General features: G+C 44.1%; 1 protein-coding gene and 1 long non-coding RNA gene across 3 annotated transcripts; one reads left to right on the forward strand and one right to left on the reverse strand.

Annotated features, from left to right (window-relative positions):
• Window positions 1-17,612: 17,612 nt before the first annotated feature.
• LOC146756702 (uncharacterized) lies at window positions 17,613-22,037 on the forward strand. Of its 2 annotated transcripts, none has more exons than XM_085524025.1 (4): window positions 17,613-19,166; window positions 19,356-19,482; window positions 20,068-20,178; window positions 20,284-22,037. In XM_085524025.1, the coding sequence occupies exons 1-4, from the start codon at window positions 19,143-19,145 to the stop codon at window positions 21,213-21,215; spliced, it is 1,194 nt and encodes a 397-aa protein (XP_085380151.1). In that variant the 5' UTR covers window positions 17,613-19,142; the 3' UTR covers window positions 21,216-22,037. The 2 variants fall into 2 exon arrangements, with proteins under 2 accessions (XP_085380151.1, XP_085380152.1); XM_085524026.1 differs by having other exon boundaries at window positions 20,287-22,037.
• A 2,698-nt stretch (window positions 22,038-24,735) lies between these two features.
• Window positions 24,736-25,417, reverse strand: LOC146756703 (uncharacterized). The gene is made up of 2 exons (XR_014937266.1): window positions 25,188-25,417; window positions 24,736-25,112 (listed from the first exon to the last, which is right to left on the reverse strand). It is a non-coding gene; the product is annotated as an uncharacterized LOC146756703 (long non-coding RNA).
• Window positions 25,418-27,418: the final 2,001 nt, after the last annotated feature.

A 27,418-nucleotide genomic window follows, 5' to 3' on the forward strand; every position in this document is an offset into this window, starting at 1 on the left:
CAGCAACCAAGCTTACGGTTAATTTCTGAAACAAGATTAGTGATAGTATTTCCACGCAGCTGGCACAGAAGCTTCTTGGATTACAGTGCTGACAACACACATTCACCAGAGCCAGCAATTACAAAAAAATTCCCCACTCCCACCAGACCTTGAAGGACAGAGACCAATTTAGGTTTCTTCACTCTCACGAAGGGGAGTAAGTAAGAAGGTTCACTCAGTAATTCAACCTTACAGAGGCTACTTAGTAATTCTGTGAATTTAAGGAATTATAAAATGATGGATAAAAATCAGAAGTATTTTGTATTTAAATATATGTATACATTATACAGTTATTCTAATGCGACATCAAATGATTACCATTTTGCCCACAGATGTGAGAACTGTTAAGAGAAAATATACTTGCTTTTAACCACTGTAGATCACCCATGGCACATACCTAAGGACAACATAACAGCTGAAAGCAGTAACTGGGAGAAACACTATACAAAGTATACAGATTGGGCTGCACGTGCGTCAAGTGATTTATTAACACAACGAGGTTGGGGGGGAAGAAGAATTAAGTTTGATACCTGTTGTCTTCGTTTCTCCTCTTCAATAACAGCTTTGGCTTCTGCCTCTTTTATCTGTCCAGACATACAAAGTGATAAGTAACTGTTGTAAAAGCAGGTAAAACTATTATCTTACAGAGCCATAATTTATAGAACAGTTCTCAGAAAAGCGAGCAAAACCTTCACCAAGTGAGCTGTGAGCTTACTCAGATTCTAAAACATTCTGTGAAAAACCTCTATCAATTCATGTTTGAAAAACACGGAACATAAGAGACGCTACCATGTTATAAAACTAAACTTCTGACTAACTGGAAAATTCAACTGACAAATATAAAACCTGGGGAAAATATAAATATATATATTCATTAATACCAGGGAAAATTCCTTAATAAAGTCACTCTAAGCTTTCAGTAACTCAGTCCTCAATTCAGCACACTGTACACTGATGGGTAAATCCTTATATATGTATGTAATTTACACTCACACACTTCATTCCAAGTAGTTAAATATGCCCTGACTGCTAGAGCAAAAGGAAATCTCCACTTTTGTACCAAATGACATATTGGATAATGCATACTCATATTGTTCTACTGCTCTTGTTGTAATGGAAACTGTCAATGCAATTACATTTGCTTCACCATCAGAAAGTTTTATGAAAAATAAAACCTGGAACTACAACTGATCACTCTACAGAACTGTTACATAGCATTCAAGACAGCAAATTAAATGCCAGAAACTTAAAGGAAAAAGTATGGCACAGAAAATATTAAAACATAAACATACAATGCATCTGAATCACAGTTCCTGCATTATTTTCATCCTACAATAACAAAAGAATGCAACGCCTAACATACATAAAGAACAATGGGATGGACTGGCTCCTGAATCACAGAATGGCCTGGGTTGAAAAGGACCACAATGACCATGGAGTTTCAACCCCACTGCTGTATGCAGGGTCGCCAACCACCAGACCAGGCTGCCCAGAGCCACATCCAGCCTGGCCTTGAATGCCTCCAGGAATGGAACAGCCACAACCTCTCTGGGCAACCTGTTCCAGCACATCAGCACCCTCTGTGTAAAAAACTTCCTTCTAATATCTATCCTAACCCCCCCCTTCTTGTGCTGGTGGCTCCAGGCCTGGATGCAGTACTCCAGATGGGGCCTCACAAGAGCCAAGTAGAGGGCATCTCGCTCTCCTTGCTGGCCACCCCTTTTTAAATGCAGCCCAGAACACAGTTGGCCTTCTGTGCTGCAAGCACACACTGCTGGCTCATGTCCAGCTTCTCGTTCACCAGGACCCCCAAGTCCCTCTCCACAGGTCATCTCTCAAGGAGATCTTCCCCCAGTTTGTACAAATATCTGGGATCGCCCCAACCCGAGTGCAGCACCCTGTACTTGGCCTTATTGAACCTCATTAGGTTTCCATGGGCCCACTTCTCCAGCCTGTCCAGGTCCCTCTGGATGGCTTCCCTTCCTTCCAATGTATCGACAGCACCACTCAGTTTGGTGACATCTGCAAACTTGCTGAGGGTGCACTCGATGCCACTGTCTGTCATTGATGAAGATGTTGAAGAGCACCTGTCTCAAGACCAACCCCTAAGGGACACCACTTGCGACCAGCCTCCACCCAGACACAGAACCGTTGATCATAACCTTTTGGCTGCATCCAGCCAACCGATTCCTAATCCACTGAACAGCCTATGTACCTGCAGAAGCCCTTCTTGTTATCTTTCACTCCCCTTGCCAAGTTCAGCTCCATCTGTGCCTTGACTTTCCTAATCCTGTCTCTTCACACATGGACAACAGCTCTGTATTCCTCCCAGGCTATACAACACTGCTTCCACTTTCTGAACATTTCCCTCTTTTCCCTCAAGTTTAAGCTGCAGGTCCTTGCACATCCATGATAGCTGCCTGCCTTCCCTGCTTGACTTCTTCTGCAGGGGGATGGAGAGCCACTGTGCTTTCAGAAGGGTGTCCTTAAAGAGCTGCCAGCTCTGTTCTATACCCCTGCCCTTAAAGTCGGTTTCCCAGGGGAAGCTGCTAAGAGATGTTTAACTTGGATTCATCAGGTAAAAAGCAGGTGATTGACAGGACACAAAATCCTGAAGACAGTGAAAGTGCCAAATAGTATTTTTCATTACACAAAAAGGCATATAGATGCAGCAAAGCCATCAAACATTAAGACACCAGCTCTATCTCTGAAATTCCCTCAGTCAGGCATCACTACAGTGACGGCAGTACCAGTGTGCTGGGTCAGTGTATGCGTATCTGCTGCTTGTACATGTTTCTTGGACCTCCAACTCTGCAGCCACTTAACACTACCTTAGTAAAATTAGATCTCAGAGTAATAGAATGCCCTAAGATGTAATGATATGATTGACAACTTGAAGTTAAAAACCATCTTGATCTCAATAATCAGTCTATATATGTACATATATATATTTATGTATCACATTTTGCACAGTAAAAATGGTAATTAACTAAGTAAGGTATGCACAGATGGAATTTGTTCCAATCAGTCTACAACTTAAGAGCTGTTGAAGACTAAGCAGAAGGCACACCAGCTCGTGCTTAAGAACACCGCAGCTCAAAGAGCGTGCTCTGTGCAAGCAGTTACATTTGTGGATTTTCAGATTATTTTTTTTTTAAATTGTTAAACCATATATGAAATATCACTAACAATTTCATTTCACCTAGACAACGTCAGAGTGTCTCATCAGAAAAACACACAAAGGTCTTTTTAGTCATGAATACCTGAAATAGGAAAGTTTGGTTTGCAAAAACTGCAGCCCTATCCCTCCTGGTATTTCACTGCCATCTAATGGCAGAACATCAGTTCCAAAAGAGAAATCAGCCCGTGAACACAGAATGTAGCTTCTTTTGTACGCTGCTGTTGTCGTATTTGTGTAAGATTCCTGCACACGTTTGTGCGGAACTTCCTATGCTCACAGGAACCTGTAGTCATTTGCTTGATGCATTAGAATATTTTCCCAGTTGAATTCAATGGTACAGATAAAAACTAGGAAATATCTGCTGAAGTGAAACTGCAGCTGATGCTGCACCCCACTGAAATGTGCTCCTTTGTTGATGCAGACTTCTATGAATTCACCCCCCTTCAATGCACTCCACGCCCAATAAACTCACTTCCACACTTCACTAGGATGATATGTTACTGCTGGTTTTTCTAGAAGTATATTCCAAGAGTCTTGGTGTTCAAGCTGATTGCAAAGGTGTAGAATTTGATTTACAGAGTACGTCTTAGAACTTGCCTGACAATCCTGAAATTCTGAGCAGAAACAGACAGATGTAGCTTTTACAGAATGAGGTTTTGGGTTGAATATTTAAATTATATATATCAGTATATTACACATACTACTAAGTTGATAAAAGTTAACCAGCTCATGCACCACTTCCTCATGTTTCCATAAAAGGCCTAGAAAAACAATGTGGATATTCTGTCTCTTTAGGTGAGATTATGCAGCAGTTTCTTTACTTCAAACAAAATTATTGGAGAGCATCCATGTTTACAATGGGCTGAAAAGCACATGCAGTTGCTGAAAGCTCTCTATAATTGTGGCAGTCACCTAATACTGTGTGACAGGAACACACAAGATAACACTTTGCTAACCTTCAAAGTAAAAGTAAGGCCTAAATGAAGTGCTTCTATAGCTCTCACTAGCAGTAATGATTTTATTATCATTGATTAGCACTTCTTGGCTGAAGAGGAAATCTCCAGTTCCAATGTACATTAAAAATAAAGAGGTAATAGAGCATTACCTTAACACAGTGTTTCATCAAGTGAGTTGACACTATCTACAAGTAGTGCAATTATCAGCAATAAGCCAGATTCAATAGTCCAAAAATTAAATGTGCAATTAAACTGTACGCTGAGTTACACTGCATTTCTTGCTATTACTGTCTTGAAAAAATAACGATCTGCCTGTTTTTTCCAACTTTTCTCAAGGCAATGAAGACAACATAACTAAAATGGATACACCACCTCAGACGCCTTCCGTTTCATTTCCTTGCATAACACATCACACTCCAGTGAAACTTGGCCTTCTTGTATCTTGCTGCACTGTACTTCCTGTTAAGTATAAATTGAATTGTTTGTAATTCACTTCCCTATATAAAAATTTAATTATAATGTTCATTTTGTTGGGAAAATTGTAAAACAATTTTATTCGGTATATTTACAGAATGAAGCTAATAAATAAATATTATTTGAAACTGTAACTGTATTCAAGCATCCTTTTCTATTTTCCTTCTCTCTGATAAGCTAAACTGAATCAAGAATAAATCAAGTGGTTCAGTTTAATTTTTCTTGTCTTTTTTTTCACTTATTTATTTAAGACAAAGCAATATAACCTTGTGAACTGTTACAAAAGATACCATGCAAAGTAACTAATAAGTAACTCTTCTGAAACTTCGTATCAATTCTCTAAACTGGCTGAAACTACAGGGCAAGTTCTGGTCATGGGAAGATCTCCCCTACTTCCTTCTCCTTCCTCCCCCTTACATTGAAGGCCAAAAAAAACCAAAAAACAACCCCCTCCCCCCCAAAAAAAAACAACCAAAGAACAAACAAACAAACAACAAAAAACAAAAACAAAAAAAAACAAAAAAAAACCTCCAACAAAACCAAAACAGAATACCAGCACAGAGAGAAAGTTATAATCTTATAATCTATACTACTAGCCTATGAAGAATTTTGTCAGGAAAGCACAGTAACATAGCCAGAAGCTATTCTGGTTTTCATGCTTTCTGACAATATGCAGAACAATTTTCATAGCATACAGCAAAATCCAAAAACTAACTTCTTCAGAGCAATTCCAGCAGGCTAAGATAAACCACCTGCCTAGATGGTTAAGAATATGGTCCACTACAAGTTGTGGGTTACAAATTCAAGTGGTTTATACGACCTTGCATGTTTACATGCATAGCCTCATGATGCAACAGTTAACTTCAACACCAGAAAAGGAAGAAAAAATCCTCCTGTTTTCACTCAAATTATGAGCTCCTACATTTGATATTAATTGTGATGGTTCAGATGAGGCATATTTACAGAGCAGCTTGGAATACGTGTCCTGTCAACTCCCAGCTTCACCAGTAGTATACACAGACTGAAGACTGGTAGAGGAGAATTCAGCTGCAAATATTAGGTACTCAATTCTGTTTCTCCTTATCTTCAAGATCGCAGGCTGCAGGCACAAAAGACTAAATATACAGGTATACTATCCTATCCAAGCTAAGAAAGAAGTACACTATCTGCTGTAAGTATGCAGCTCCAAGCAAATATGCATAAGGACCTTCTGGAATCAAAGATACCCTAATTACGATCTCAGACAACGGCAGATGCATAAAGCAAACGTTAAAAGACATCATCTTTCACACTACAGAAACGAGTCATATTTCTGCAGTCAGATTAGCTGCAACTAATACACAGTCCAATTATCAGTGGCTTATTGGTTCTACCATCATTTACCCTCTACACTGTAGCTCTCTGTACAAAAGAGAGCATGGATTGGGGGCTTGACCTGGAAACAGTGAGATGATATTTAAGGTGGGGATAGTGTTTTCTTCTCTTTCTGAAGGGAGACACCATTTCACTAGGAATCAGAAGGATCACTTCGTGGCTATTTAAATAAGTGGGCTGTCATCATATAAGAATTAATTTTTATTAATTATATAATTAACTCATAACAACCTTTCCACCTTATTAAAATTAAATTTACAAGATTGAGGGGGGGAAAAAAAGTAACCGTCATCATATTTAAGGACCATAAAACTTTCAGAATAGCAGATCTGGAATGTTCCATTTCAGGCCACTGTAAAAGTGAAAAGTGAGCATCCTAAACATTAATTTCATTGCTTCTTGCTACCACATTTCAGTTGGACATCCACATAATCACTGAAGACATCCCGGAACTCTGGGACAATAAAATCTGAACTGGTCTGAAATAGCTATACAGCGTCAGAACTCAGCAGAAGATGATGACACATTTCAGTTTTCCAAAAACAGTATGAAAATTAGGGACAGCAACAACTAGATGTAACAGAGCTATCATGGAAATACCCATCTTCCTTATTCAATTAAGTCTGGCATAAGAAACAAGACCTCAAAGATCATCAAGTCCAACTGTAAACCTATATCTTAAGGAACAAGAAGCAGAAGTATACACGCAACCAATGATATTATTGATTTTACTGAACACAGTAGAGTAAGATAAACTGAAATTAGTAAGAGCACTTAGTCACAACAAAATAATTTATCCTCAGCAGAAGTCAACATTTCAACTTACAAATAAAGAAAAGCTAGTTATTTATAAGCAGAGACTGCTCAATTTGAAGCACGTACTCTGGGCATTACCATCCTTTCTCTTGAACATGCGCCCTGCAAGATCTGAGATTTCTGAAGACATTTCTTGGAGAAGCTAAGAACTCTGGGGAAACTGCATCTGTGTGGAAAGCTCAGAAGTTAACCGGGTCTTGAAAATAATTTAAGCATGCTTTGTTCAAGCCAGATAGTGAATTTTTCATTAAGTTAACACTTGTCAAGAGGTCACAGCAGCCTCTGTTTTTCCCCTCATCATACTTGATAGCTATAAGCTTTGTCCTTTATCTCTGCTGAAAGCTAAGGATGCTGATGCCTCTGTTTGCTTTAAGGGCCTAAGACAACCATCAATTAGGAATTCAAAACATCTGTGACTGTTCCAATTTATGTAATTATAAACTTCTCAGTTCCTAATGAGGAAAATGTGCTTTGACTTCTTAAATCACTCCAGATCATCCGATTATTTTCCTAATGGAACTACAAAAATTGAAGTGTGCTTGAAGAGAAAGGTATTGCAAATCTGGGAGCTAACATTTTCTACAATGAATTTTATGTTCCTTAGTGAATATTTTGATTGTTCCACCCAGACTTTCAGCTGCTGTTGCTGCTCTGCTCAAGTAACTGATTCTATTCCAGTCTTGACCAGAGACAATCCATGTACACAAGCCTAGGAACATACAAAGAAAATGTGTCACTCTCAGAACTGCAACTTCAAAACTTACCTTTTTCAGTCGCTTACAAGGACACTTGAGTTTAACCTTCTGGCTGCAGTTCAGAGGACAATCACCTGAATGGCAAATCTCTTCACACCGGTGACCACAAGGCAACTACAAGCAAAACAAGAAATACCCCACCAATGAATAACTGAAATTGCATGCAGTCTATGAACTAGTTTTATTTCAGACACAGCAGCTAAACAGAAAACTCATTCAGCTCATCAGGTTTGTCTTCCTACCTGCAAAACTGGAAAGAAAAAGGTCAACTTATTTCACTAGTTACTCAGAGTTTTTTGGTTCACATAGAATTATTTATCTTTTACTGGGAACGCTTGATCAAAAAACAATTTTTTCTTTCAAATGTTACAGGAACAGTCATCTCCACAATGATTCATATATCGACTGCCCTAACTACCTGTATGATGGAGGAATAAAAGTAGATGAAGTAAGAAGAAACAGAAAACTGAAATGAAGTGTGATGTGACCCAGCCTGACCCACAAATTGCTAACAAGAGGGTAGAATTAGAAGCAAAAATACCACAAAACTAGGTTTTATGTGCAAGAACCTTGCAAACTATGCAGGAGTCAAATACAGGCCACCAATATTCTTACACCTGAATTAATTTCACTAAATCCTAAATTTCTGCATTTGGTAAATTATCCTGTTTTTGACATCTGACAAATAGCATTTCCTTTTTTTAACTATCAGTGAAAATTTTAACACTTATAATGAAACTATTATTATTCCTTACTGTATATTATTATTCATTACTGGGATAATTTAAATATGCTGCTGCCTTTTAGGGATGTAACAGTGTTCCCAGAACGACATTAGAGATTAAAAAAATAATTCACAAGAATAAAAACAAGTTTTCTTCCACAGCGTGTTGGGAGCTCAACTGACCTTGCTCAGGTCCCAAACAAAATCTTCATAATGATGATTTTTCATTTCCAATTACATAAATCAATACTGTCCAATACTGTTTATAAACAAAGGCAATAACTCATGTAAGATACCCAACTGATTCATTTATAAAGGTAGGTTTAAACAATATCACTCCCTGTACAGAAAGAGTTGGGGGAAAACACACTGGACAAATGACCACAGAGGCTCTTCCAGGATCCCACCTTAAGAGGCAAGAGCTTTTCCATTCATTTACATTTATTTTATCCAGCCATTAGGTCTTACCCACAGACTGAAAAATTTCTCTACTGTCCTTTCATAACAGGCTCTTTATTCCCATAATATTCTCTTCATTGAATTCCAAGCAGCTTCAATCAATGTTTCTTGAATATAGTAGCCAGAACTGCAAGTAATATTCCAGCTGGAAGAACATTGTACAATGCCTTAATTGCAGCTTATTCTCCACAGAATATCTTTCCCTATACATCTTCCACTCTCATGTTCACTTCTCTCCAGTTATCCATGCTGCAACAGTAAGGATTTCTACTGTCTCCCAGGAGGGTTGTTATTGGCCTTGACATGCCCAGTCTCACTGGTTTTTCTGTATCTGTACCATGTCCCAAACGCATGTGTTCTGCTGCACATGCGTTTCCTCAGTTGTCACCTACTGACAACACACCACAAATTCTCATAAGAAAATCCCAACGAGTTTTTGGTGCCAAGGTCATTACTGCAAACAGTGCAAGACTAGCCCTCAATTTGAGCCCTTGGAAAATCCCCTTATTGCCAACATTTCTCGTTCCAATCACTCCTGCAGGAATTTTTGTTGTTGCTTTTGGCTTTTGAGGTGGTTGCCCTAAATAAAAAAAAAGAACCACAAGCAGTTGTTTCCTTCAGCAAACACCAACTCTCGCAACGATCATCTCTTTTACATGAATTAGCTGTTTACTGTCTGGCACAGCCTCAAGAGCACAAGTGAAGTATGACATATGGGACTACATCTCTTCTCTTTGTCTGGAGGAAAAAAGGAATTGGTTGTTCTATCAAAGAAGGAATTCAGTTTTGTCTGGCACAACTGATCACCTGCAAATCTACTTGAACTCTGCCTCATTGTTAAAAGATGGGTTAGATGCTCATGATTAAGCCTTGCACATGCTGAAGTCAGGCATGCTTCCATTAATAATGTCAAAGCCTGAACAGTTACATACCACCAGAGCACAGCACAGGAATATACTTAATGCAATACCAAAAATCGTATTTGCTTATTGAGTTCATACACAGCTCACATTCAGTGGGATGCAGGACAAGAATGAAGCTGACAGTTTCAGCTGCTTCTCAACCCCTCCAGTGCAAACACAACATAAACTCATGGGAAGCAGTTCTATGAGTGGCAAAACAACAGCCCCAAGAGCTAAGAGAACAGAAGCAATCCAACCAGTTCTGCCAGATAAGTGCTGTAGTGGGAAGGGAGGTGGTTTTGTCCATTTATTTTTTGCAAATGTTGAGGTGCTAAAATATAATGTGTTTATCCCCTTAGATCTTTTTCACTGTAAATATTCTGTTGTTAATAGCTAGTAAACTAAAGGCTGAAAAGAACAGGCTTTATATTTGTCATAGCAAGCCCATTAAAAGAAAGCAGTATAACCCACAACTCTGAAAACAATCAAACAGAAATCTTCATGAGCATTTTCCACTTTGGGAATGCATTTAAATCCTAACATTATGCCTGGTGATGACAAAAACCGTCAACATTTATGGATGCTTAACTAATCTTCACCAGCAGGTAATAAGCTATCTGTTAATGCACACATGAGAATAACCCCACTCTTGAGCAGCTGTCTCAAAGTTACAAACAAAAGCCAAGCTTATCACTTCCAACCCATGGGGCAGACTCACCAGTTTTAAAGTGTAGCTCTGCTCTCAGAGCTCTGTGAAAACCTCTACTGCTGAAGCTAGACACTGAGAAGGATACATGCTTATGATAGAAGCAAAGCTTTCATTGCACAGTAATAAAATGTAATGGAATACTGGCGGGGAGGTTCAACCTCTACTGCCATCTCACTAACATCTGCCTCTGATGTCATGGGCTGACATAATAAAATAGGAGGCATTACTTTCAGAGCAGCCCTCATAGATATATTACAATGGGGTCCCATGTTTTACAATAAGATAATAGCAGAATGCACAGTAAAAGCACAAAGTACTGTTATTTTGTTGAAAAAATAATAATTACACGGAGCAAAGAAAAACATGTTAAACAGACCCACAACTACTGGTAATGGACATGTAAGCAATGGAAACAGATATGACTGTTAAAACTTTCGTTTAAGATCTGTCCCAAAACATCTGCTAACGTGATCATAAGAATTTAATCACCCCTGATTAAAAAAAGTTACATTTCCTTCAACAGGATATTTAGCTATTGCTACCAAACAAAGCAAAGAACTTTTTAATTAAAGCTTCACATCCAGCAGCTGTAGCAGTATCAAAGACTTTGCTTCTCCCTTTAAGCAGATAGGAAATACGAGCTGTACCGCACAACATTTGAAGTCTTTCTTAATAGCTCAATACTACCACATGCAAAACAAAAGCACGAAACCTGGCAGGACTTTTCAATTCCTGCTGTATTTTTCCCAAGGCACCAGACAATACAGCTGATTTTCATAATCCTTGGAAGAAGCACAACACCTGCAATTCAAGTACAATGCTTTCCACCATTTCCATTAATCAAAAAGACAAACATCTCAAAGCTTCAGGAGAATACTGTATTCCATTGAACCTAAACTGCACTATGCTGAACGTGGTGGAGTTACAGAATACACTGATTTTTAATAAACATTAGTTTTCCTGAGCTCTTCTGGTAAACCAAGCTCAGATTCTGACACTGAAAAGGAAATTCTCATAAAAACTAACCTGGTATTTACTTGTGGGCTGCTAAGATAACACAAAAACATTTCAGATTTGGTGTTGAGGAGACAATTCTATTTAGGCATGAAGAAATTAAGAAGAACAGAGAGTACTTCTGAGGTTATCAGAACAGGACTAGGGAAAGCAGGAGGAACAGAAAAACAAGGACAGGAACTACATGAAGCAGGACTGTGCTAACACATTTCAAGAAAATTACTAAGACAGAACTAGAAACACAGGAAGAGAAGAGAATGTATTTTTATGTAACTGATTACACTACAAAGTTTTGCGTGTAGATGAAACAAGATAAATCCATATCTACAGGAATGAGAAGAGTTAACCAAAAGCCTTATCCAACTAAAACAGACCCTGCTGCCCTGAGTCTTCTGTTCACATCCCACTGAATTCAATTCTAAAAAGGCCCTGCTCTACAAACGATGCAATTCTGAATTGCAGACTTGAATTCAGTAGTACTACTGGATGGATTTTAAACCTCAGACTGAGTCTTGGGAATACATCCAGAAAAATCTCAACAGTTAACGTTAATCAAAATCAAAGAAGAGATATGGAAAAAATCTTTGAAGAGAACCTGAAGTACAGGAACACACAGTTCATGTTAAGAGATTAGAAGTACTCCTGAAAATAAAGAGGAGGAAGCGTTGCAGCAAATAAAACCAAAGGAACAGAGAAGGAAATGGAAGGACAAAAGTTAAGAGGTAAACAGTGAAATAATTCCCCTGCCGGGAAGAGAACTTTCAGACATCCAGGTGAGAAGATTGTGACAGATGGATTCATTTACTCAAGTATGACAAATAAAGAGGATGTGCAAAACGAAGTCATCACAAAGACAAGGGCAGAAAGCAGAAGATGCAAGTAGACACACAGCAAAGAGCCCAGAATTTCTATTGGGGTTTCATGGATTTGTTAACATAACCTTGTCTGAAAAACAGAGACTCTTGGGAAGCAGGCAGGAATACTATCAGTTTTGCAAGTTACTCAAAACCAGGAAAGTCTATCTAGTAAAAGACTGGACACTTCTGAAACCAGAAAATAATGCAACACAGGTTTTGAATCTATGTCTATTCAGTTGAGGCAGAATTCAGGCAAGGTGAGACAACAGATCTCAGACTAGAGGACTCCACAGGCAAAGCAGCACAACGGAACAGAAAGCAAACAGTGCAGAAGGACAAGCTGAATCAAATTACTTCTGAGTGCCAACTACATACTACTGGAGACAAAGTACAAGGCCAAAACAGAGTAAAAAACCAATAAACAATTTCAGGATTAAGTATTCTCAACCCTTTGAAATTATGCACAAGCCTTTTCTTTACAGCTGGGAAGCAGAATTTCTGAGAAATTCTGAAGTGTTTAACAGTGGAAACACTTTCCAAAATATTCCTGACTATTCACGTTTTTCCTCTTTGTAAATTTCCTAATTCTACAGTAAGGAAACAGAGTGAAGAAAGGGCTGTCACCCCTGCCACAACTAATGACAACTAAAGAACAAAGGCACAATAGTAAGTAATACATAGATTTCTGAAAACACACAAGCAGCACAGAATAACAGCACTGGGAGGGACTAGGAACAAGTCATTTTGCCCATCCCTCATGTCTTACAGCAATAAAATCCATAACTAGACTAACCCCAATATATGTCTAAGCTGTAACTGATGAAAATTCTGTAGCTTTTCCAACCTATTCTTCCCAAGCTCTACAAGCTTTACTACTCAAAGGCAGTAACTAACACGAATCTTCCTAACTGATACAACCACTAGTTCATAGCCTGTTTGCCATATAACAAGTTTACTATTCTTCTTTACAGCAACCCTTCATATAGTCACATACAACAAAGCAATTAACTCCTTTGTCTTAAGCTTCAAGCTACTCAATATGTTTCACTAGCACAGTCAGTCATTAAGAATTCATTTTACTTAGGTCCCGTGCAGTTTTTTTTTGTTTCTCTTTTCTTGTTTCCTAAAACTGTTGTGCAGACAGTGATCACTGACCCTGTGCAAGAAAAATCACAAATACACTCCTCTGTATTTGTCCCAACCAAAGAGTATCCTGTTGAGAAAGTCTGTTCAAGATCAGTTTTCAACCACATCAAAGGACATACTCTTCCTCATTCAACCTCAGCAGCTTCAAGCTTCAGCTTTCAAGCCATGAATGAAGTATTCACTGATACTGTCCTGGAGTCCTTAACCCTCATAGAATAAAAAAATCATTACGGTTGGAAATACCTCTAAGAACAAGTCCAACCATCAACCTATCACCACCACGTTTGCAGCGTTTGAGGCACGGACTCAGATGTGAACGATCCAAATCGTTTAATACAAGTTCTCACATCCCTTATAGACCTTCACAAGTTGTTATTTTCTAACTTTCCCGTCCGCCCTTACAACTTTCCCAACCACCTTTACATGTCAACAAAGCATTCTACAGAACCCTTTTCAACTGTCCATGCAGGCACGTATCCAATCAGAGCTCTGAGACCCTTCTTCTCCTTGCAGAGGTGTCCTTGGTTCTCATGCTGTTTATCTTGCTCCACAGCTGCTGCTCTGAACAGCTTTTCTTGTATTCCCACAAGTACCAGTGCAGCCACCGCCCTCAGGCACCCTGGCCATCCCTTACTCACTTCCTTGGCAATTTGCAGCTCAGGGGTTTGGCAGATGACTTTTTTCCTGGCAGTTCTTAAGGTTCAAAGTCCAGCTGTAATCTCATTTCCCAAATATGTCACTTCCTGTTGAGTTATTTGTGCTTTCTGTAAACCAAGAAACTCAGCAAACTCTCAGTCTATTGTACACAGTCCTTTTGTTGCTGTGGCAGCCACGTGCTGCAGTAAAGTTCCACCCTAGAATGGAGGATCCCAGATCTCAGGCTCATGAGTTGACCATCATTCAGCTGTTCTCACAACCCTGTCCAGGTTAACTGAGACTCTTCTCCCCATATCAGGACTTTCCTTTTCAAAGGCAAATAACCTAAGTGTGCCCCGGTGGCGCAGTGGTTAAAGACGCCGCCTTGCAACACTGGAGCCCGGAGTTCGAATCCCCCCTGTGGCGCAAGTGGTAGAAGTGCCGCTCTGTTACACAGAGGCTCGAATCCCGGGGGCTGGACTCGATGATCTCTAAGGTCCCTTCCAACCCGCACGAAACTATGAAACTATGAAACCTTAGGCTTCCTTTGGCCAAACCAGGCAGAAGAGACATCCCTCAAATCCAGAAGGTAAACTCCATCTTTTCGTTCCTTAACTTGGTTAATAAAGTGCACGGATTTGCCACCACTGAGTGTATCCATTCAACTATTCTAGTACTTGCCCTCAAGTCTTGTACCAAACTACAGCACTTGCTATCAAAATTGGAATCCAAACTCCAAAAAGTTACCTATTATTTCTTTTATCCTCCTACAGTCCCATACCCTCAAAGGGCACCGCTTTACCCTGACTAGGCAAGCTCTTGCTTTTAACTTCTATTTAGGGCTTCATTTTTGGCCCTGATGCCCACACCACTAAGTGTATCATATTTGAGATTGCTGTAACTCCTGGGGGTACAACATTGTTTTGCCCAGTTTGTGTTAAAGCCAGAGTTACAGTTTTTAATCAGTCAATATTGTTGCACTCTTAGCTCCAGTTTTATTCAATTTCTTGCCAGAGTAACCTGGCAGGTACAAGAATTTCTGTATTCCTGCTTGTTTTCTTAGCTTATGTTTAATTAATCCAAAAAAGGAAACCTTTTCCCGTTGGGCAGTAGCATCTACACTGTTACAAAACCATCTATGGGTAGTAAGAAGCACCCATATCCACGAGAAAACGAACCTCAATATCCTGCTTTCCTAAATGCAATTTCCCACTGCAGTTTGCACACTGCTTTTCTTCCAGTGAGGTCACTCCCAAGTACACTGCCCGGTGCAACTCAAGGGTAGGTATGGCCAGCCATACGGACCACAAACCCACACAGAACCGCAAGGTATCGCTGCACAGAAGACTTATTAGGACCCTTAGACAAGGATCTGGGGAAATTTTTACTGCTGTATTCTTACAGCAGCTTCTGGGTAAAGCTCCTAGCCACAGCTCGGTTCCATTGCAAGAGTTCTGTTCAACACACAATGTCCTCTGGTGCTGTACCGGAGACTGCCTCTTGCTGGGACATACTCGTGGGGGAGAGGAGTGAAAGGAACGCCAGGACAGCAAGGGAGGGATGCCTGATGACAAGGGTGTGCGAATGTCCCCACCGAAGGAAGCAAAGAGAGCCGGCAGAAAGCGATGCTTCATTAGCGTAACAAAACACAGCCCCCATTCCTCCCTCCCTCCTCCCCCGCACCCCTTCCCATCGCCATCCCCCGGGGGCAGATGTGCCATGAAAACGAGCTCTGGGCGTGATCGTTGTGGGAATTCCTGCCTTCCTGAGCCTGTGCGGAAGAGGCGAGAGCCTGGCTGGAAGCCATCCGGGCAGCACCGCGGTGGCAGGAGGTGCACCAAGGCCGTCCTGCGGCCAGCTCCGGGCTGAGGGCACTCGGCGTCCTCTGCTCTACGCGACTCCGAGGAGCCCGGCTACCTGCACCAGAGCTGGGAGCAGCCTGCTCCGCACCCAAGGTAGGTGCCCTTCGTGGCTCGTGCAGAGGAGCGCACGCTTCCTGCCCCCTGCCAGCAGCACCGGGAGAGGAGCGGGGAGCGGCCCCGGACGGGGCGGAACCCGCACTGCCGTACCCCAGGCGGGACCCTGGTCCCGGCTCCAGCTCCCGCTCAGCGCAGCAGGTTTGCTGGCCCAGACGGGCTGCAACCAGGGCGGCAGTTCATGCAGCCCGGGCTGGGCTCCGAGGGGCACGGGAACGGGCTGGGAGCTGGGACAGTGAGGAAGGGAGCAGAGGAGGTCAGCGTGCTCTGCTGCCCGGTTGGATCTCTGTAACACAGCGCAGCTGGGGCTGCAGTTCTTCCTCTGGGCCACGGGAGACACGAGACGGCCTCGCTCTGCAGCTGTGCACGCGTGGATTGACGGAAGCTTTAAACCCCCCGATGCCTCCTTTGGAGTGTCTTAATGTGAAGCCTCCAAGTGGAAATTTGCACTCGCCCTGCTCCTCCTCCCCGGCAGCCCCCAGCTTCTCTTTGGGGACCCTGCGGGCAACACGTGCCTCTGGCGACCCTTGAAATGGCGTTACCTTTTGTTTGCTGAGCGCTTGCCTGATGGCTCAGCTGGGGTTGTGCAAAGCCCTGGCAAGGCTTTTGTTCAGGCTGTCCCGGCAGCTGCAGATGCCTTGAGCACACAGCTGCGGGCCCTGAGCACGTTCAGCATCTGCAGCAGCTCCGGCACTGGGCTCTGGAACAGACGATGAGAAGCTGGCAGCCTGTGGGCTGACTGGAGCACGCGTTGAGAACACGGCCGAGCAGCAGCAGGTCAGTAAAGCACAGCCCAGGTGCCTTCTGCAAAGGGCACGCGCTGCTGAGAGCGTCCCCTGGCAGTGAGCGCAGTCTGCGTGCTCGGCTGAAGAGGGAGGGAGGAATGAATTTATTGATATCATGCAGGTGTCCTGGAGTGCTCTAACAACTGCTTAACAAGGCTGTTGTAACCACGTGGTTGTTTATTGCCTTAATTGTTCTGTTTAGCACTGCTGCTATTCGATAAGTTGCCTTCACGGTTCAGTTAAAATTCCCAGCACAGCATCGGCTGGTGGTGGCTGTGACCGTCACAGGCTGGTTTGGCTGCAGTGCTGTCAGATACTCTCTCTTCTCAGGAGATGGAAAAATAATCTCCATGTGGTTGGATGTTTTGTTGATTTATTGTTGTGTTTAAGTAAGCCATCCTATTTATTTGAGAAGTGTGAACCATCCAGTTGACTCCTCGCCGTTTTGCACTTCCTTACCCGAGGAATGTGAGCCATCACCACTTTTAGGTAACATCAGCAGTAGGTGGTTTTGAGAACTACATCAGTCACCTTTACAGAGTACTTTTCCCAACCCTTTTCTGAGGGCTTGCTTGATTTCAGCAAGCCCAGGGCTACTTCCACTCCTGAGAGGATGTACGGACATCTGCCAGAGGATTTAATCCATTTGCCACCAGGTGTTCCCTCACGGATCTGTGGAGGTGGTGCTCCAGCAGGCTTGCTGTGTTTGAGTGTTGGGGGCTGCATTCACGGTGTTCTTCCATGAACCAGGTGCTTTTCTGCACCTCCTGCTGGATGGTTGGATGGCCATACCATTTTCTAACACTGCATCTCTTTCCTGGGTAGCCGTCCCCTTTAGGCGTGCTTGCAGTCAATCAAAAGATCCCCCAGTTGGCACAGGCTGTCCTTGTTGTATGTCCTCAACTTCCTTCACCACTCAGACCTCCAATAAAACTCCCCTTTCCCATTCCTTCTGTATCACTCTTCAGTTTCCTTAACTGCAGCTAGGGCAGGCAATAAGCCGTCATTCTGCTGCCTCTGTTTGCCTTAACTGTGTAGAGGCAGTGCCTTTAATTAGTGCTATGGGTGCAGTTTTGCATCTGTTTGGAGCCAAACCCTACAGGTGGAGGATGTGTGGCCTAAAGGATTGTAGGCGACTCGGGGAGGTCTTCGTTTATTGTGTGAATAAGCATTACCTGCACAACTTGCACCACATAGTGCAGCAGAAATATTGTGGAATATCAGTCGCTTTTGATTCTGGGAAGACCGGTGCAGTTCTCCTTTGCTTCATATGTCACTTCCAAACCCGACACGATGCTGATAACACCTTTCCCATTTTGCATCCTATTACTGCCCCCAGTGACCTCTGCTTTCTGCTCAACTACAGCAGTAGCCACGAGAACATTCACAGAAGAATTTGGGACGTGCTTCATGTCTCTTGTCATCGGTTTGTTTCCCTTCTTGCCATCCTGCAGACTTTGCCCATTGGTCACAAGTGGATCCAAACACAGCATACACTCCTAAGGGAGAAGCAGGACTATATTTGTTGATATAATAGGGATATGCTGTAGTGATTTAACAGTGACACAGCAGGATCAGAGGTGGCTGGATACACTTGGTTATTTACTGCATGGAGGGTAGGGTTACGCACACACCTACAGGAGGCCCTCCCATTGAGTCACGAGGCTCAGAGTAGTTCCCCTTTTTTTCTCATGTCTTCAGACCACAGAGGTAAGGAGCTAGGATGTGGCTGGATCCTCTCCTAGTCCCAAGCTTGGTCAAGGCTTTGTGTGGAAGGAATCATACGTGCACAGTCCCTCTAAGACAGAACCTTAGAGAGTACATGAAAGCTCCAAAGTAACCACGGGTGTCTTACAGAAGATCTGTATTGAGAAGGAGTCTTGATGTCAAGCTGCAAGGGATCTCTGTGCAGGTGTGAGCTGCAGAAACAGCCCTGCTCGAGGGCAGGTCCTGTGGTGCAGCCCGCTGCTGTGCAGCAGAGCTGGAGGGGCACTTGGGCTGCTCCCTCTTTTGGGGTAAGATGACTGCCTCCTTGCCGTGCTTTGTCTTAAGTCCCCTCTCAGTCTCAGCTGTTGAACTAAGTGTCAGCTACCAGTTGTTTCAGCCTCCCAGTCTGAGACAGCTTTGTGACGGTTCATCTCTTTGAGCCAGACTGTTTCCTGTGCTGCAGCTCATTGTCTTCCTCTGCAAGGCTGGGCAGTGCCCTGCAGAAGGGCTGAGCTGGGACTGGGACTGCTGCATTCCCTCACAGCTCCCCTGCCATTTCTCTTCTCTCTGCAGGCTCCAGTTCAACTTCTGCCTTCCAGCCGTGATCATCCCAGCCTGCAGGAGAGCAGCAAATGGCCGCAGCACATCCAGTTGAGGTAGGGGTTGGGGAAGCAGGCAGGAGAGGCCAAGGGGCCAGGGATGTGAATGCAGGGGAAGAGGGAGGTGCCCTCAGCCAGCGTGTGTGTGCTGGGGACAGAAAAGCAGCTGGGGTGTGAGGTTCTGTCCTGTGCGAGCTGCTTGCCTGGGCCTTGGCTGTTCCCAGCAAGGAGCCTCTTTGCTTGCAGGAGCCCGTGAGCTTTGAGGAGGTGGCCGTGTATTTCAGCAGGGAGGAGTGGGCGCTGCTGGACCCTGTGCAACGAGAGCTCTACCGGGACGTGATGTTGGAGACATACCAGTGTGTGGCCTCGCTGGGTGAGAGCTTGTCTGCCTTTCCTCCTCGTTAGGGCACCTTTGGCTGTGCAGAATGAGCCTCTGCAAGCCGGGCCTTGAATAAACACCATGCAGCTACATATTGACTCACACCACAGTGCCAGCAAGAAAGGAGATACTGAAAAGCATGAGTTTCAGAAGGGATTAGTATGCACGGCACTCTGATCAAAGCCACAGAGTCAGTGCTGGCAAGCAGGCATCAGCCAGGAGGGAGAAAACCAGCCCTTGTGTTGTGTGTTGCTTGGTGCCACCAGCTCCAGCTCACAGATGAATCCCTGGTTACTGCTATGGAATTGAGGATTTTCTATGCAATTGCCATCAACATTTTGATGCCTTGACCTCTGGTAGACTGTAAGAAAACAAATAAGCTGTTGTAAAGTTAATTTGAAAGAAAAAATATCCCTTCACAATGTTCAGAGATTTGCTCCAAGGGAAGCTGTAGGCACAGTGTCATTTAGACCTAAATGGTGGTTTCTCCTTGGGGAGGGGCACAGAGTGGAACTGTTGAACAGGCACTGTGCCAGCATGAGGGAAATGCTCTCTTGTTCCCTGTTTCTCTCCCTGAAGCTCCACTTCCAGCCCCCAAGCCCATGCTGATCTCCCTGCTTGAACGAGGGGAAGACCCCTGGATCCCAGATGTGCGTAGCCCTGAGGCCATGCCAGGAGACCTCAGCCCAGGTGAGGTGCTGGAGGGAAGGGGAATGTTGGGGCTGTAAGAGCCTTCTCTGCCTGTGTTTTATTTTGGGCACCGTGTGCTATTGCTGCATTTCCTCTGTCATCCAGCAGCTGATGGGATCAAAAATACAAAGGAGGTTCCGCAGAGAAATTGTGTAGCGGAAATGCAGCTGAATCGCATCTCTGTGGAAGAAATCAGAAGGGATGTCCAGGAAGTCCTGCAGCAAGGTCAGGGTGAGCACATCAAGAAGCCCCTGGGAAAGCGTCTGGGAATGACACTGAGGAACCCAGTGGACTCCAACATAGGTCCAAAGCAGCCTGAGGAAACCAGGAGCAAGGATGTGTGCCAGATGAAAAAGCAGAATCCATGCACTGAGTGTGAGAAAAGCTTTAAACTGGATTCCAGCATCACTAGCCACCAGTGCACGTACTCAGCAAAGAGGCATTACGAGTTCTGTGATTCTGCAGAGAGCATGAAATGGAGACTCCACCCCACTGGCCAGCAGTGCATGTACACAGGAGAGAGAGCCTTTGAGTGCTCTGACTGTGGAAAGACTTTTACGGACAGTGGGAGCCTCACTTCCCACCAGTGTATCCACAGAAGAGAGAGACTGTACAAGTGCCTTGAGCGTGGGAAGAGCTTGAAAGGTATTTCTAAACTCAAAATACACCAACGTGTCCACACAGGAGAGCGACCGTATAAGTGCGTTGTGTGTGGGAAGAGCTTCAAAAACAGTTCCAGCCTCACCATCCACCATCACATTCACACAGGAGAGAGACCCTGCAAGTGCACTGAGTGTGGGAAGAGCTTCAAAGGGAGAACCCACCTCACCATCCACCAGCGCGTCCACACAGGAGAGAGACCATATAAGTGCTCTGAGTGTGAGAAGAGCTTCATAAGCAGTTCTGATTTGAAGCTCCACCAGCGCATCCATACAGGAGAGAGACCCTATAAGTGTCCTGAGTGTGGGAAGAGCTTTAAAAGGTGTTCTGAGCTGACACTGCATCAGAGCATCCATCAGGAAAAAGAGACCCTGTGAGTGTCCTGAGTGTGGTAAGAGCTTCAAAGGGAGTTCTGAATTGAAGCTGCACCAGCATATGCACACAGGAGAGAGACCATAGCTTCTGTCAGACATTTTAGAACATTTTGGCCAGGCCTGCATGCAGGGAGATGCCTGGGAACTTGTCTTTTCTCTCCCTCAGAGAATCCCATCTGCTGTGTTACCAGAATGTCTGCACCAGTGAGCTGAAATGGCAGGAAGCCTTGAGTGTGAGAAGGGCTTTGTGCCTAGCAGAGAGCTCCTCACACTCCCAGAAGAACTTCATGCAAAGCTCAGTCCTCATTAAACATTGCAGTCCACAGGACAGGTAGCTACTAGGACTGCATCTCCTGCAGGAAGAGTTTCTCTCAGGGCTGGTGCCTCATTTCTCATGGGAAAACCCCCAGCAGGAGAGACCCTCAAAATGCTGGAGAGCCCAGGGATGAGGGAGACCAATGCTTCTCTCCATGCAGGAAGAGTTTGCAAAGGAGACGGCATCACCGACACCCTCTGCAGAAGGGACTTAACCCAGGAGCTTCAGATGGCCTTTCCTTGCTGCCCAAAGCACTTCTCTCACCATGCCCGCTTTCCACTTCTACTCTTCCCACCAGCTGCTTTTTGATGCTGTTTCCTAGTGGAGAAGTGGTTGTGTAGGGATCTGCTGTGTGTCTGTGTGCATGTGTTGCTCTCAGTCATTTCTGAGCGCACTGATGCATCCCAGAGAAGGGTCAGCAGAGCAGTAACGTGGCTCTTGGAGGTTTTCTGAGAATCTTCTGTAGTGGAAAGAGAAGGGGGTGAATAAAGTAGCTGAGTTGTTCTGGAGCTTTCTTCACTGTAGTCTTGTTTTTGCTCTTAAAATAAATGTCAGCATGTGGAATGAGGAGAGGGAAAGGTGCAAGCAGGGTTTCGTTTTGGTGCCCTCTCCAGCCCACTGCTTGCTTCTGGACAAGGCATTTCCTTTCTTAATAGGGGAGATGCTCCAGGCCCTTCACCATCTTTGTGGCCCTCCGCTGGACTCTCTCCAAGAGATCCCTGTCTTTTTTGTACTGGGGAGCCCAGAACTGGACACAATATTCCAGATGAGGCATTAATAGGGCAGAGTAGAGGGGGAGGATCACCTCCTTCGACCTGCTGGACACGCTCTTTTTAATGCACCCCAGGATGTCATTGGCCTTTTTGGCTACAAGGGCACACTGCTGGCTCATGGCCAATCTGTTGTCCACCAGGACGCCCAGGTCCCTCTCAGCAGAGCTCCTCTCCAGCAGGTCTTCCGCCAGCCTGTACCGGTGCATGTAATTATTCCTCCCTAGGTGCAAGATTCTACACTTGCTTTTGCTAAACCTCATCCGGTTTCTTACTGCCCAGCTCTCCAGCCTGTCCAGGTCTCGCTGAATGGCAGCACAGCCTTCAGGCATGTCAGCCAATCCTCCCAACTTCGTGTCATCAGCAAACTTGCTGAGGGTGGTCACTATCCCCTCATCAAGGTCGCTGATGATGTTTAACAAGACCAGACCCAGTACAGACCCCAGGGGGACGCTGCTAGTTATACGCCTCCAGCCAGACACCACACCGGCAATGACAACCCTCTGCACTCTGCCAGTCAGCCAATTCTCAACCCACTTCACTGTCCACTCATCTATCCCATACTTCCTCAGCTTTATAAGGATGTCATGGGGGACAGTATCAAAAGCCTTACTGAAATCAAGGTAGACTACATCTACCGCCCTCCCCCTGTCCACCCAGCTAGTGACATCTTCATAAAAGGCGACCAGGTTGGTCGAGCACCACCTCCCCTTGGTGAACCCATGCTGAGTACTCCTGATAGCCTCCATATCACCCAGTTGTCTGGAGATGGCATCTAGAACAAGCTGTTCCATCACCTTCCCTGGGACAGAGGTGAGGCTGACTTGCCTGTAATTACCCGGGTCTTCCTTCTTGCCCTTTTTGAAGACTGGAGTCTTTTTGCTTTTATAAACAAAGCTCTTCTTGTGGGTTGCTGAGCACTCTGAGGTTCTTTGAAGTCAATTGACTACAAACCTCCTGAGTGGCCCTCTGTATCTCATAGGACTGGCACTGCCAGATTTTCTCTTGTATCCTAGGCATAGCCAAAGGCCATGTAAAAGGTGACTGCTTTTTTCATCATGGCCTTATTAAAGCTAACAAATATTGGCAATAATGGATTTCTGTCACTGAATACCAGTGTAGTCTCCTCTGTTTACTGAAGGCTGTGCAAAAGCTCTTGGACAGACCTAAAGCTGAATACTGAACAGCAAAAGATCAGCTATGAGCACAGGTGTAAGAGGTGGTGGAAATCCATATTGTCATTTGGAGCTGCTAGGCATCCACAACGATGCAGGTGGGAATGGCAGCTGGTGAGTAATAAATGCAAAGAAGGACCCAATCAGCGTCTAACAAATACACTGCAGGAAGATAAAGGAAATCCGTTGAGGGTTTGTATCCTTATAGTGCATGAGGAACTACTTGGAAACAGGTTGGGAAAGCAGAGGGGCCAGGAGGTGACCATAGTGGCCTGACGAATGAAAGCAGCCTCAAATAGATTCATCAGACCACCTGCTGTTGGAGCCAGACTCATGCTGAGCCTGCAGTTGCACAAACCCAATGACTTGCAGCATCCAGGCTGTAGGTGCAGGAGAAATACCATGTACCATTGCCTGCTGGTGGGATGTGCATCTGGCTGCTTCCTTGCAGCTTCAGCTCTGCTCTGCAGCTCCCTGTGTCCATGAGGAAAGCATGTCTTTGCTCAGGGGTGCTGTTTGTATGAAGAAGAGCAACTTATGAACTCCTTCTCTTATGTGAGTATAACCTTTCTCCCCTGCAGTCGGAGGGCATTTGCACCAAGAGCCAGGGGAGAGCAGACTTCCTTGTGCACAGCATAGCCAGGACAAAAGAAATTGTGCTACAGACTGTCAGTTCAGACTGTGTGTTTAGGAAAAGTCACTAATTTTGTGTCTTTCCCTCTGGAGTTTAATACAGGGAAAACCCACTCAGCTGCTCTTCCTGCTGGAGTTGCTGGCTTTCCCCATCCGACAAAGTGATCCCTGTGGTCACTGCAGAGGGAGGCAGAAAAGAATGGATGGCACCACAAGCTCATTATAAAAATGTGGGGAACCAGAGTTAATGAATCTTGGATGAGCCCCTGATCAGCCTGGCCCTGGGTGTGGCAATGGAGGGAGCTGGTCCAGGAGGATCTGATTAAAATCTCATAGCAATGACAGTCCCTAGAATGCAGGAGGCTGTGATGTGTCTATCTGTGCTTGCATCTGGTAGGGGCCACTGATGTAGAGCTGGGATCTCTCTGGATTAGATCAGTAGGATTTCTACCAGGACAGATATTATAGGGATTTACATGTTCCCTGACCTGGCAGCTTGCCCTAATGAAACACTGATTATGCAACAGCAATCTAACTTAAGCTCTATCCAAAAAAATCCTCTGTGCTGAGAGATGGTGAGAGTACTCTCTCTGCAATGGCAAGGATTTGAAATTGTGCAGTGCATTAAGTTTGCAGATAATGAAACAATCAGGCTGTTTATTGTTGGTGCATGAAAAACAAAACTGGAAAAACTACAATTAGTGCCTGCCCTGAGATTCTCCTAGTTGTATGGCCAGATTAATGGATGAAAGTGTTTCCTTTGTGTGTATGGGAGATTAGTTCTGCTTGTCTCTCATTTCATGGCCAGCGGAGCTAAGGATAGCTCAAGGTGTCTGATATATAGCAGAATCAGAACTGAACCCCGGTGTCCTGCTGCCACATCCAGGAGCTGTGAACCCTCCTTTGCTGTCCAGCAGACCCCCAGTGCTGGGCATCCCTGAGAGCTGGCTGCGAGGGATGGAGGAGTTGCAGGATTCCTGCGTTTCTTGCTACCAGCTGCCTCTTCCTGAAGGAGAAACAAGTAAACAGTGAGTACAAGCAGCTGAGCGTGGAAAGGGATAGAAGATGGTCTGGGACTTACCACTTTGTCAGTGTGAAAAGGGCTGTTCCCAAGGCAGTATATGTCCCAGAGGCTGGAATGGACTACAGATGGCTGAGATGCTGCATGCAATTGTTTTTCAATCTTTGCTGTGATAACGCTAAAGGCAGGGCAGCTTGATGAATAGACTGCTGAGCTGGCACCTGTGAGCTTTCAGTGGAGTCTGCCTTCATCAGGACATTTTTTCCCCCTCTTTTGCCCATCTCTGAAGAGGAAATAGTGTCATCTGCACAGTGAAACACCCTGAGACCTACAGCACTAAGAACCTGCTACCAGTACCACCAGGGAGAAAATGTTTGCCAAGCAGCCATCAAGTGCTTTTTCAAAGTTCTGCCACACCACATCCATCTTTCTTCCAGCTGCAGAGACCTCCCACCTTCTCACTCCATGAAGGGGATGGAAGATCCAGCCCCAGGCAAGTGGATGGGGTTAACCTGTGGATTCTTCTAGTGCCAGGTTTTAATCAAAGAGCTGGAGTTATGCCAGAGCCAGTCAGCTGTGGTGGTGGGTGTGTGAGAGTCTAGCACATCTTGATTATTAGGGGCATTAAGAAAGCCATTCAGAATTTAGCGATCTCAAACAGCACTAAGTAGGGTGTTAGAAGATGAGCTAATGTTCCCTTTAATACCCATCTTGGTTCTCCTTTTCTTAATTTCTTTTTATTTTCTTCTTCTTTTTTTTTTTTCTTTTTCTTTTTTTTTTTTTTTTCTCAGACTTTACAAACCTGTATGAACAATAAAACTAGGTATTGTTTTAATAAGGGACTGCCTCTAAGACACGAGTTGCATTCTTAAAATGCTTTAAATGGCTATGGAGGGAGATGAAGGCCAAGCAGGAAGGACAGAGAATACAAATGTCCCAGGGATTGGACATGTGCTTGTGGGTCAGCATTGCCTGGAGCACCTCAGTGTCCATTTCCTCTGTCTTCAACCTACACAAACTGGTGCAGCTGGTCAGCTGGGAGTCAGGGCACAGTGCCTGACCTCGCAGTATCAAATACAACTTGGAATCTCAAGGGGGAAATAGTTGGAAAGGAATTCAAGAGGTCACTTAGGCTCTCTCTGTACTGACAACCTGAATAGTTAAATGATTCCTGGTTTTCAAAGTAATGTATATCCTTCCTTGGCACTCACTGTTAATCAGTGCTTGGTTACAAAAGACTGCAAGTCTTGTTCTGGAGCCAGCTTCCAATTTTTGCAGTGATTCTGTGATGTTCCCATCCTGAGAGCCTAGAAATGAGTTTACATTTATGGTTGTATTTGTTTGCACTGGGTTTTCTTCATTCTGTGTTTTGCTGAACATTTCCCCTAAGTGAAGATAAATATCCTAATTTTTATGTGCTGTAACAGTCTCTTTAAAAGTCCTTTGAAAGGGAAAGCCCTTTCCTGATGTGTTTCCCCTCCCTCCAGTCTTGTAACAGAAGCCACAAGCATTTCCAAACAAAGCTTTTTACAATTCTCTTTCTATCTTTTCATCTCTATTTCATTATATGGCCTATAGTGCTCATTCCTCCTTTCTGCTTGTTGAGTACGTAGTGAATAAATCACTATTTATTGGCGACCAAAGGACTGCTGCTGTGAAGTGAAACATTAACAGGGTGAGAGAGAGCCAGGACTGCTCAACAAGGTTCATCTTCAAGCACTACATAGCTGTGCTCATCTGGTGCACCCAGAGTAGAAGGAATGGCAGAGAAGGACCGTGAGCTGCAAACTGCAAAGGAAGCCCAAGCTGGTGAGAGAATTTCTTAAAACTCCTTTTGCTAAACTGAAGGCAAAAAGGCACCAGGAGTGATGAGAAGTTTCCCTGATGTGCACAAGCTGACTAGTGACCCGCTAACAGGCACTTAAAGACAGTTTAGGTGCTTGATATTGTTAGTGTTGTTGACTGACATACCTTTACAAGTTTGAGTCCCTAAGGACTAGTGAGTAGAACAGGGAGGCAGGACTGAAGACTTGTGGCATATTTTCTTGGTTGATCAAGTGAAACATTTGTGTTTATTTTTTTAAATTACTCTGGGATGAGTCTGCAGGTGACTGGGAGCCAGTCTTGGTCTGTCTAAATAAGTTAAGCTGTGATCTTTTCTATAATGGAAGAACTGGAGAAAGGAATCTGGAGAGATCATCTTGTCCATCCGAAGACAGACCACAGCCTGAAGTGTTCCTGGCACAGCTGTAACTTTTTCTTAGGAAAAGAGGAGAGAAACAAAGATATGG

Source organism: Coturnix japonica, chromosome 26 (genome assembly GCF_054131305.1).
Source record: "Coturnix japonica strain WE chromosome 26, WE-NBRP24, whole genome shotgun sequence".
Classification (NCBI taxonomy): Eukaryota; Metazoa; Chordata; class Aves; order Galliformes; family Phasianidae; genus Coturnix; species Coturnix japonica.

Coding starts and splice junctions, on each gene's coding strand:
- LOC146756702 (XM_085524025.1), top strand. CDS start 19,143: ATGGCCGCAGCACATCCAGTTGAG. Junction 19,167..19,355: donor CCGCAGCACATCCAGTTGAG/GTAGGGGTTGGG, acceptor CTTTGCTTGCAG/GAGCCCGTGAGCTTTGAGGA. Junction 19,483..20,067: donor CCAGTGTGTGGCCTCGCTGG/GTGAGAGCTTGT, acceptor CTCTCCCTGAAG/CTCCACTTCCAGCCCCCAAG.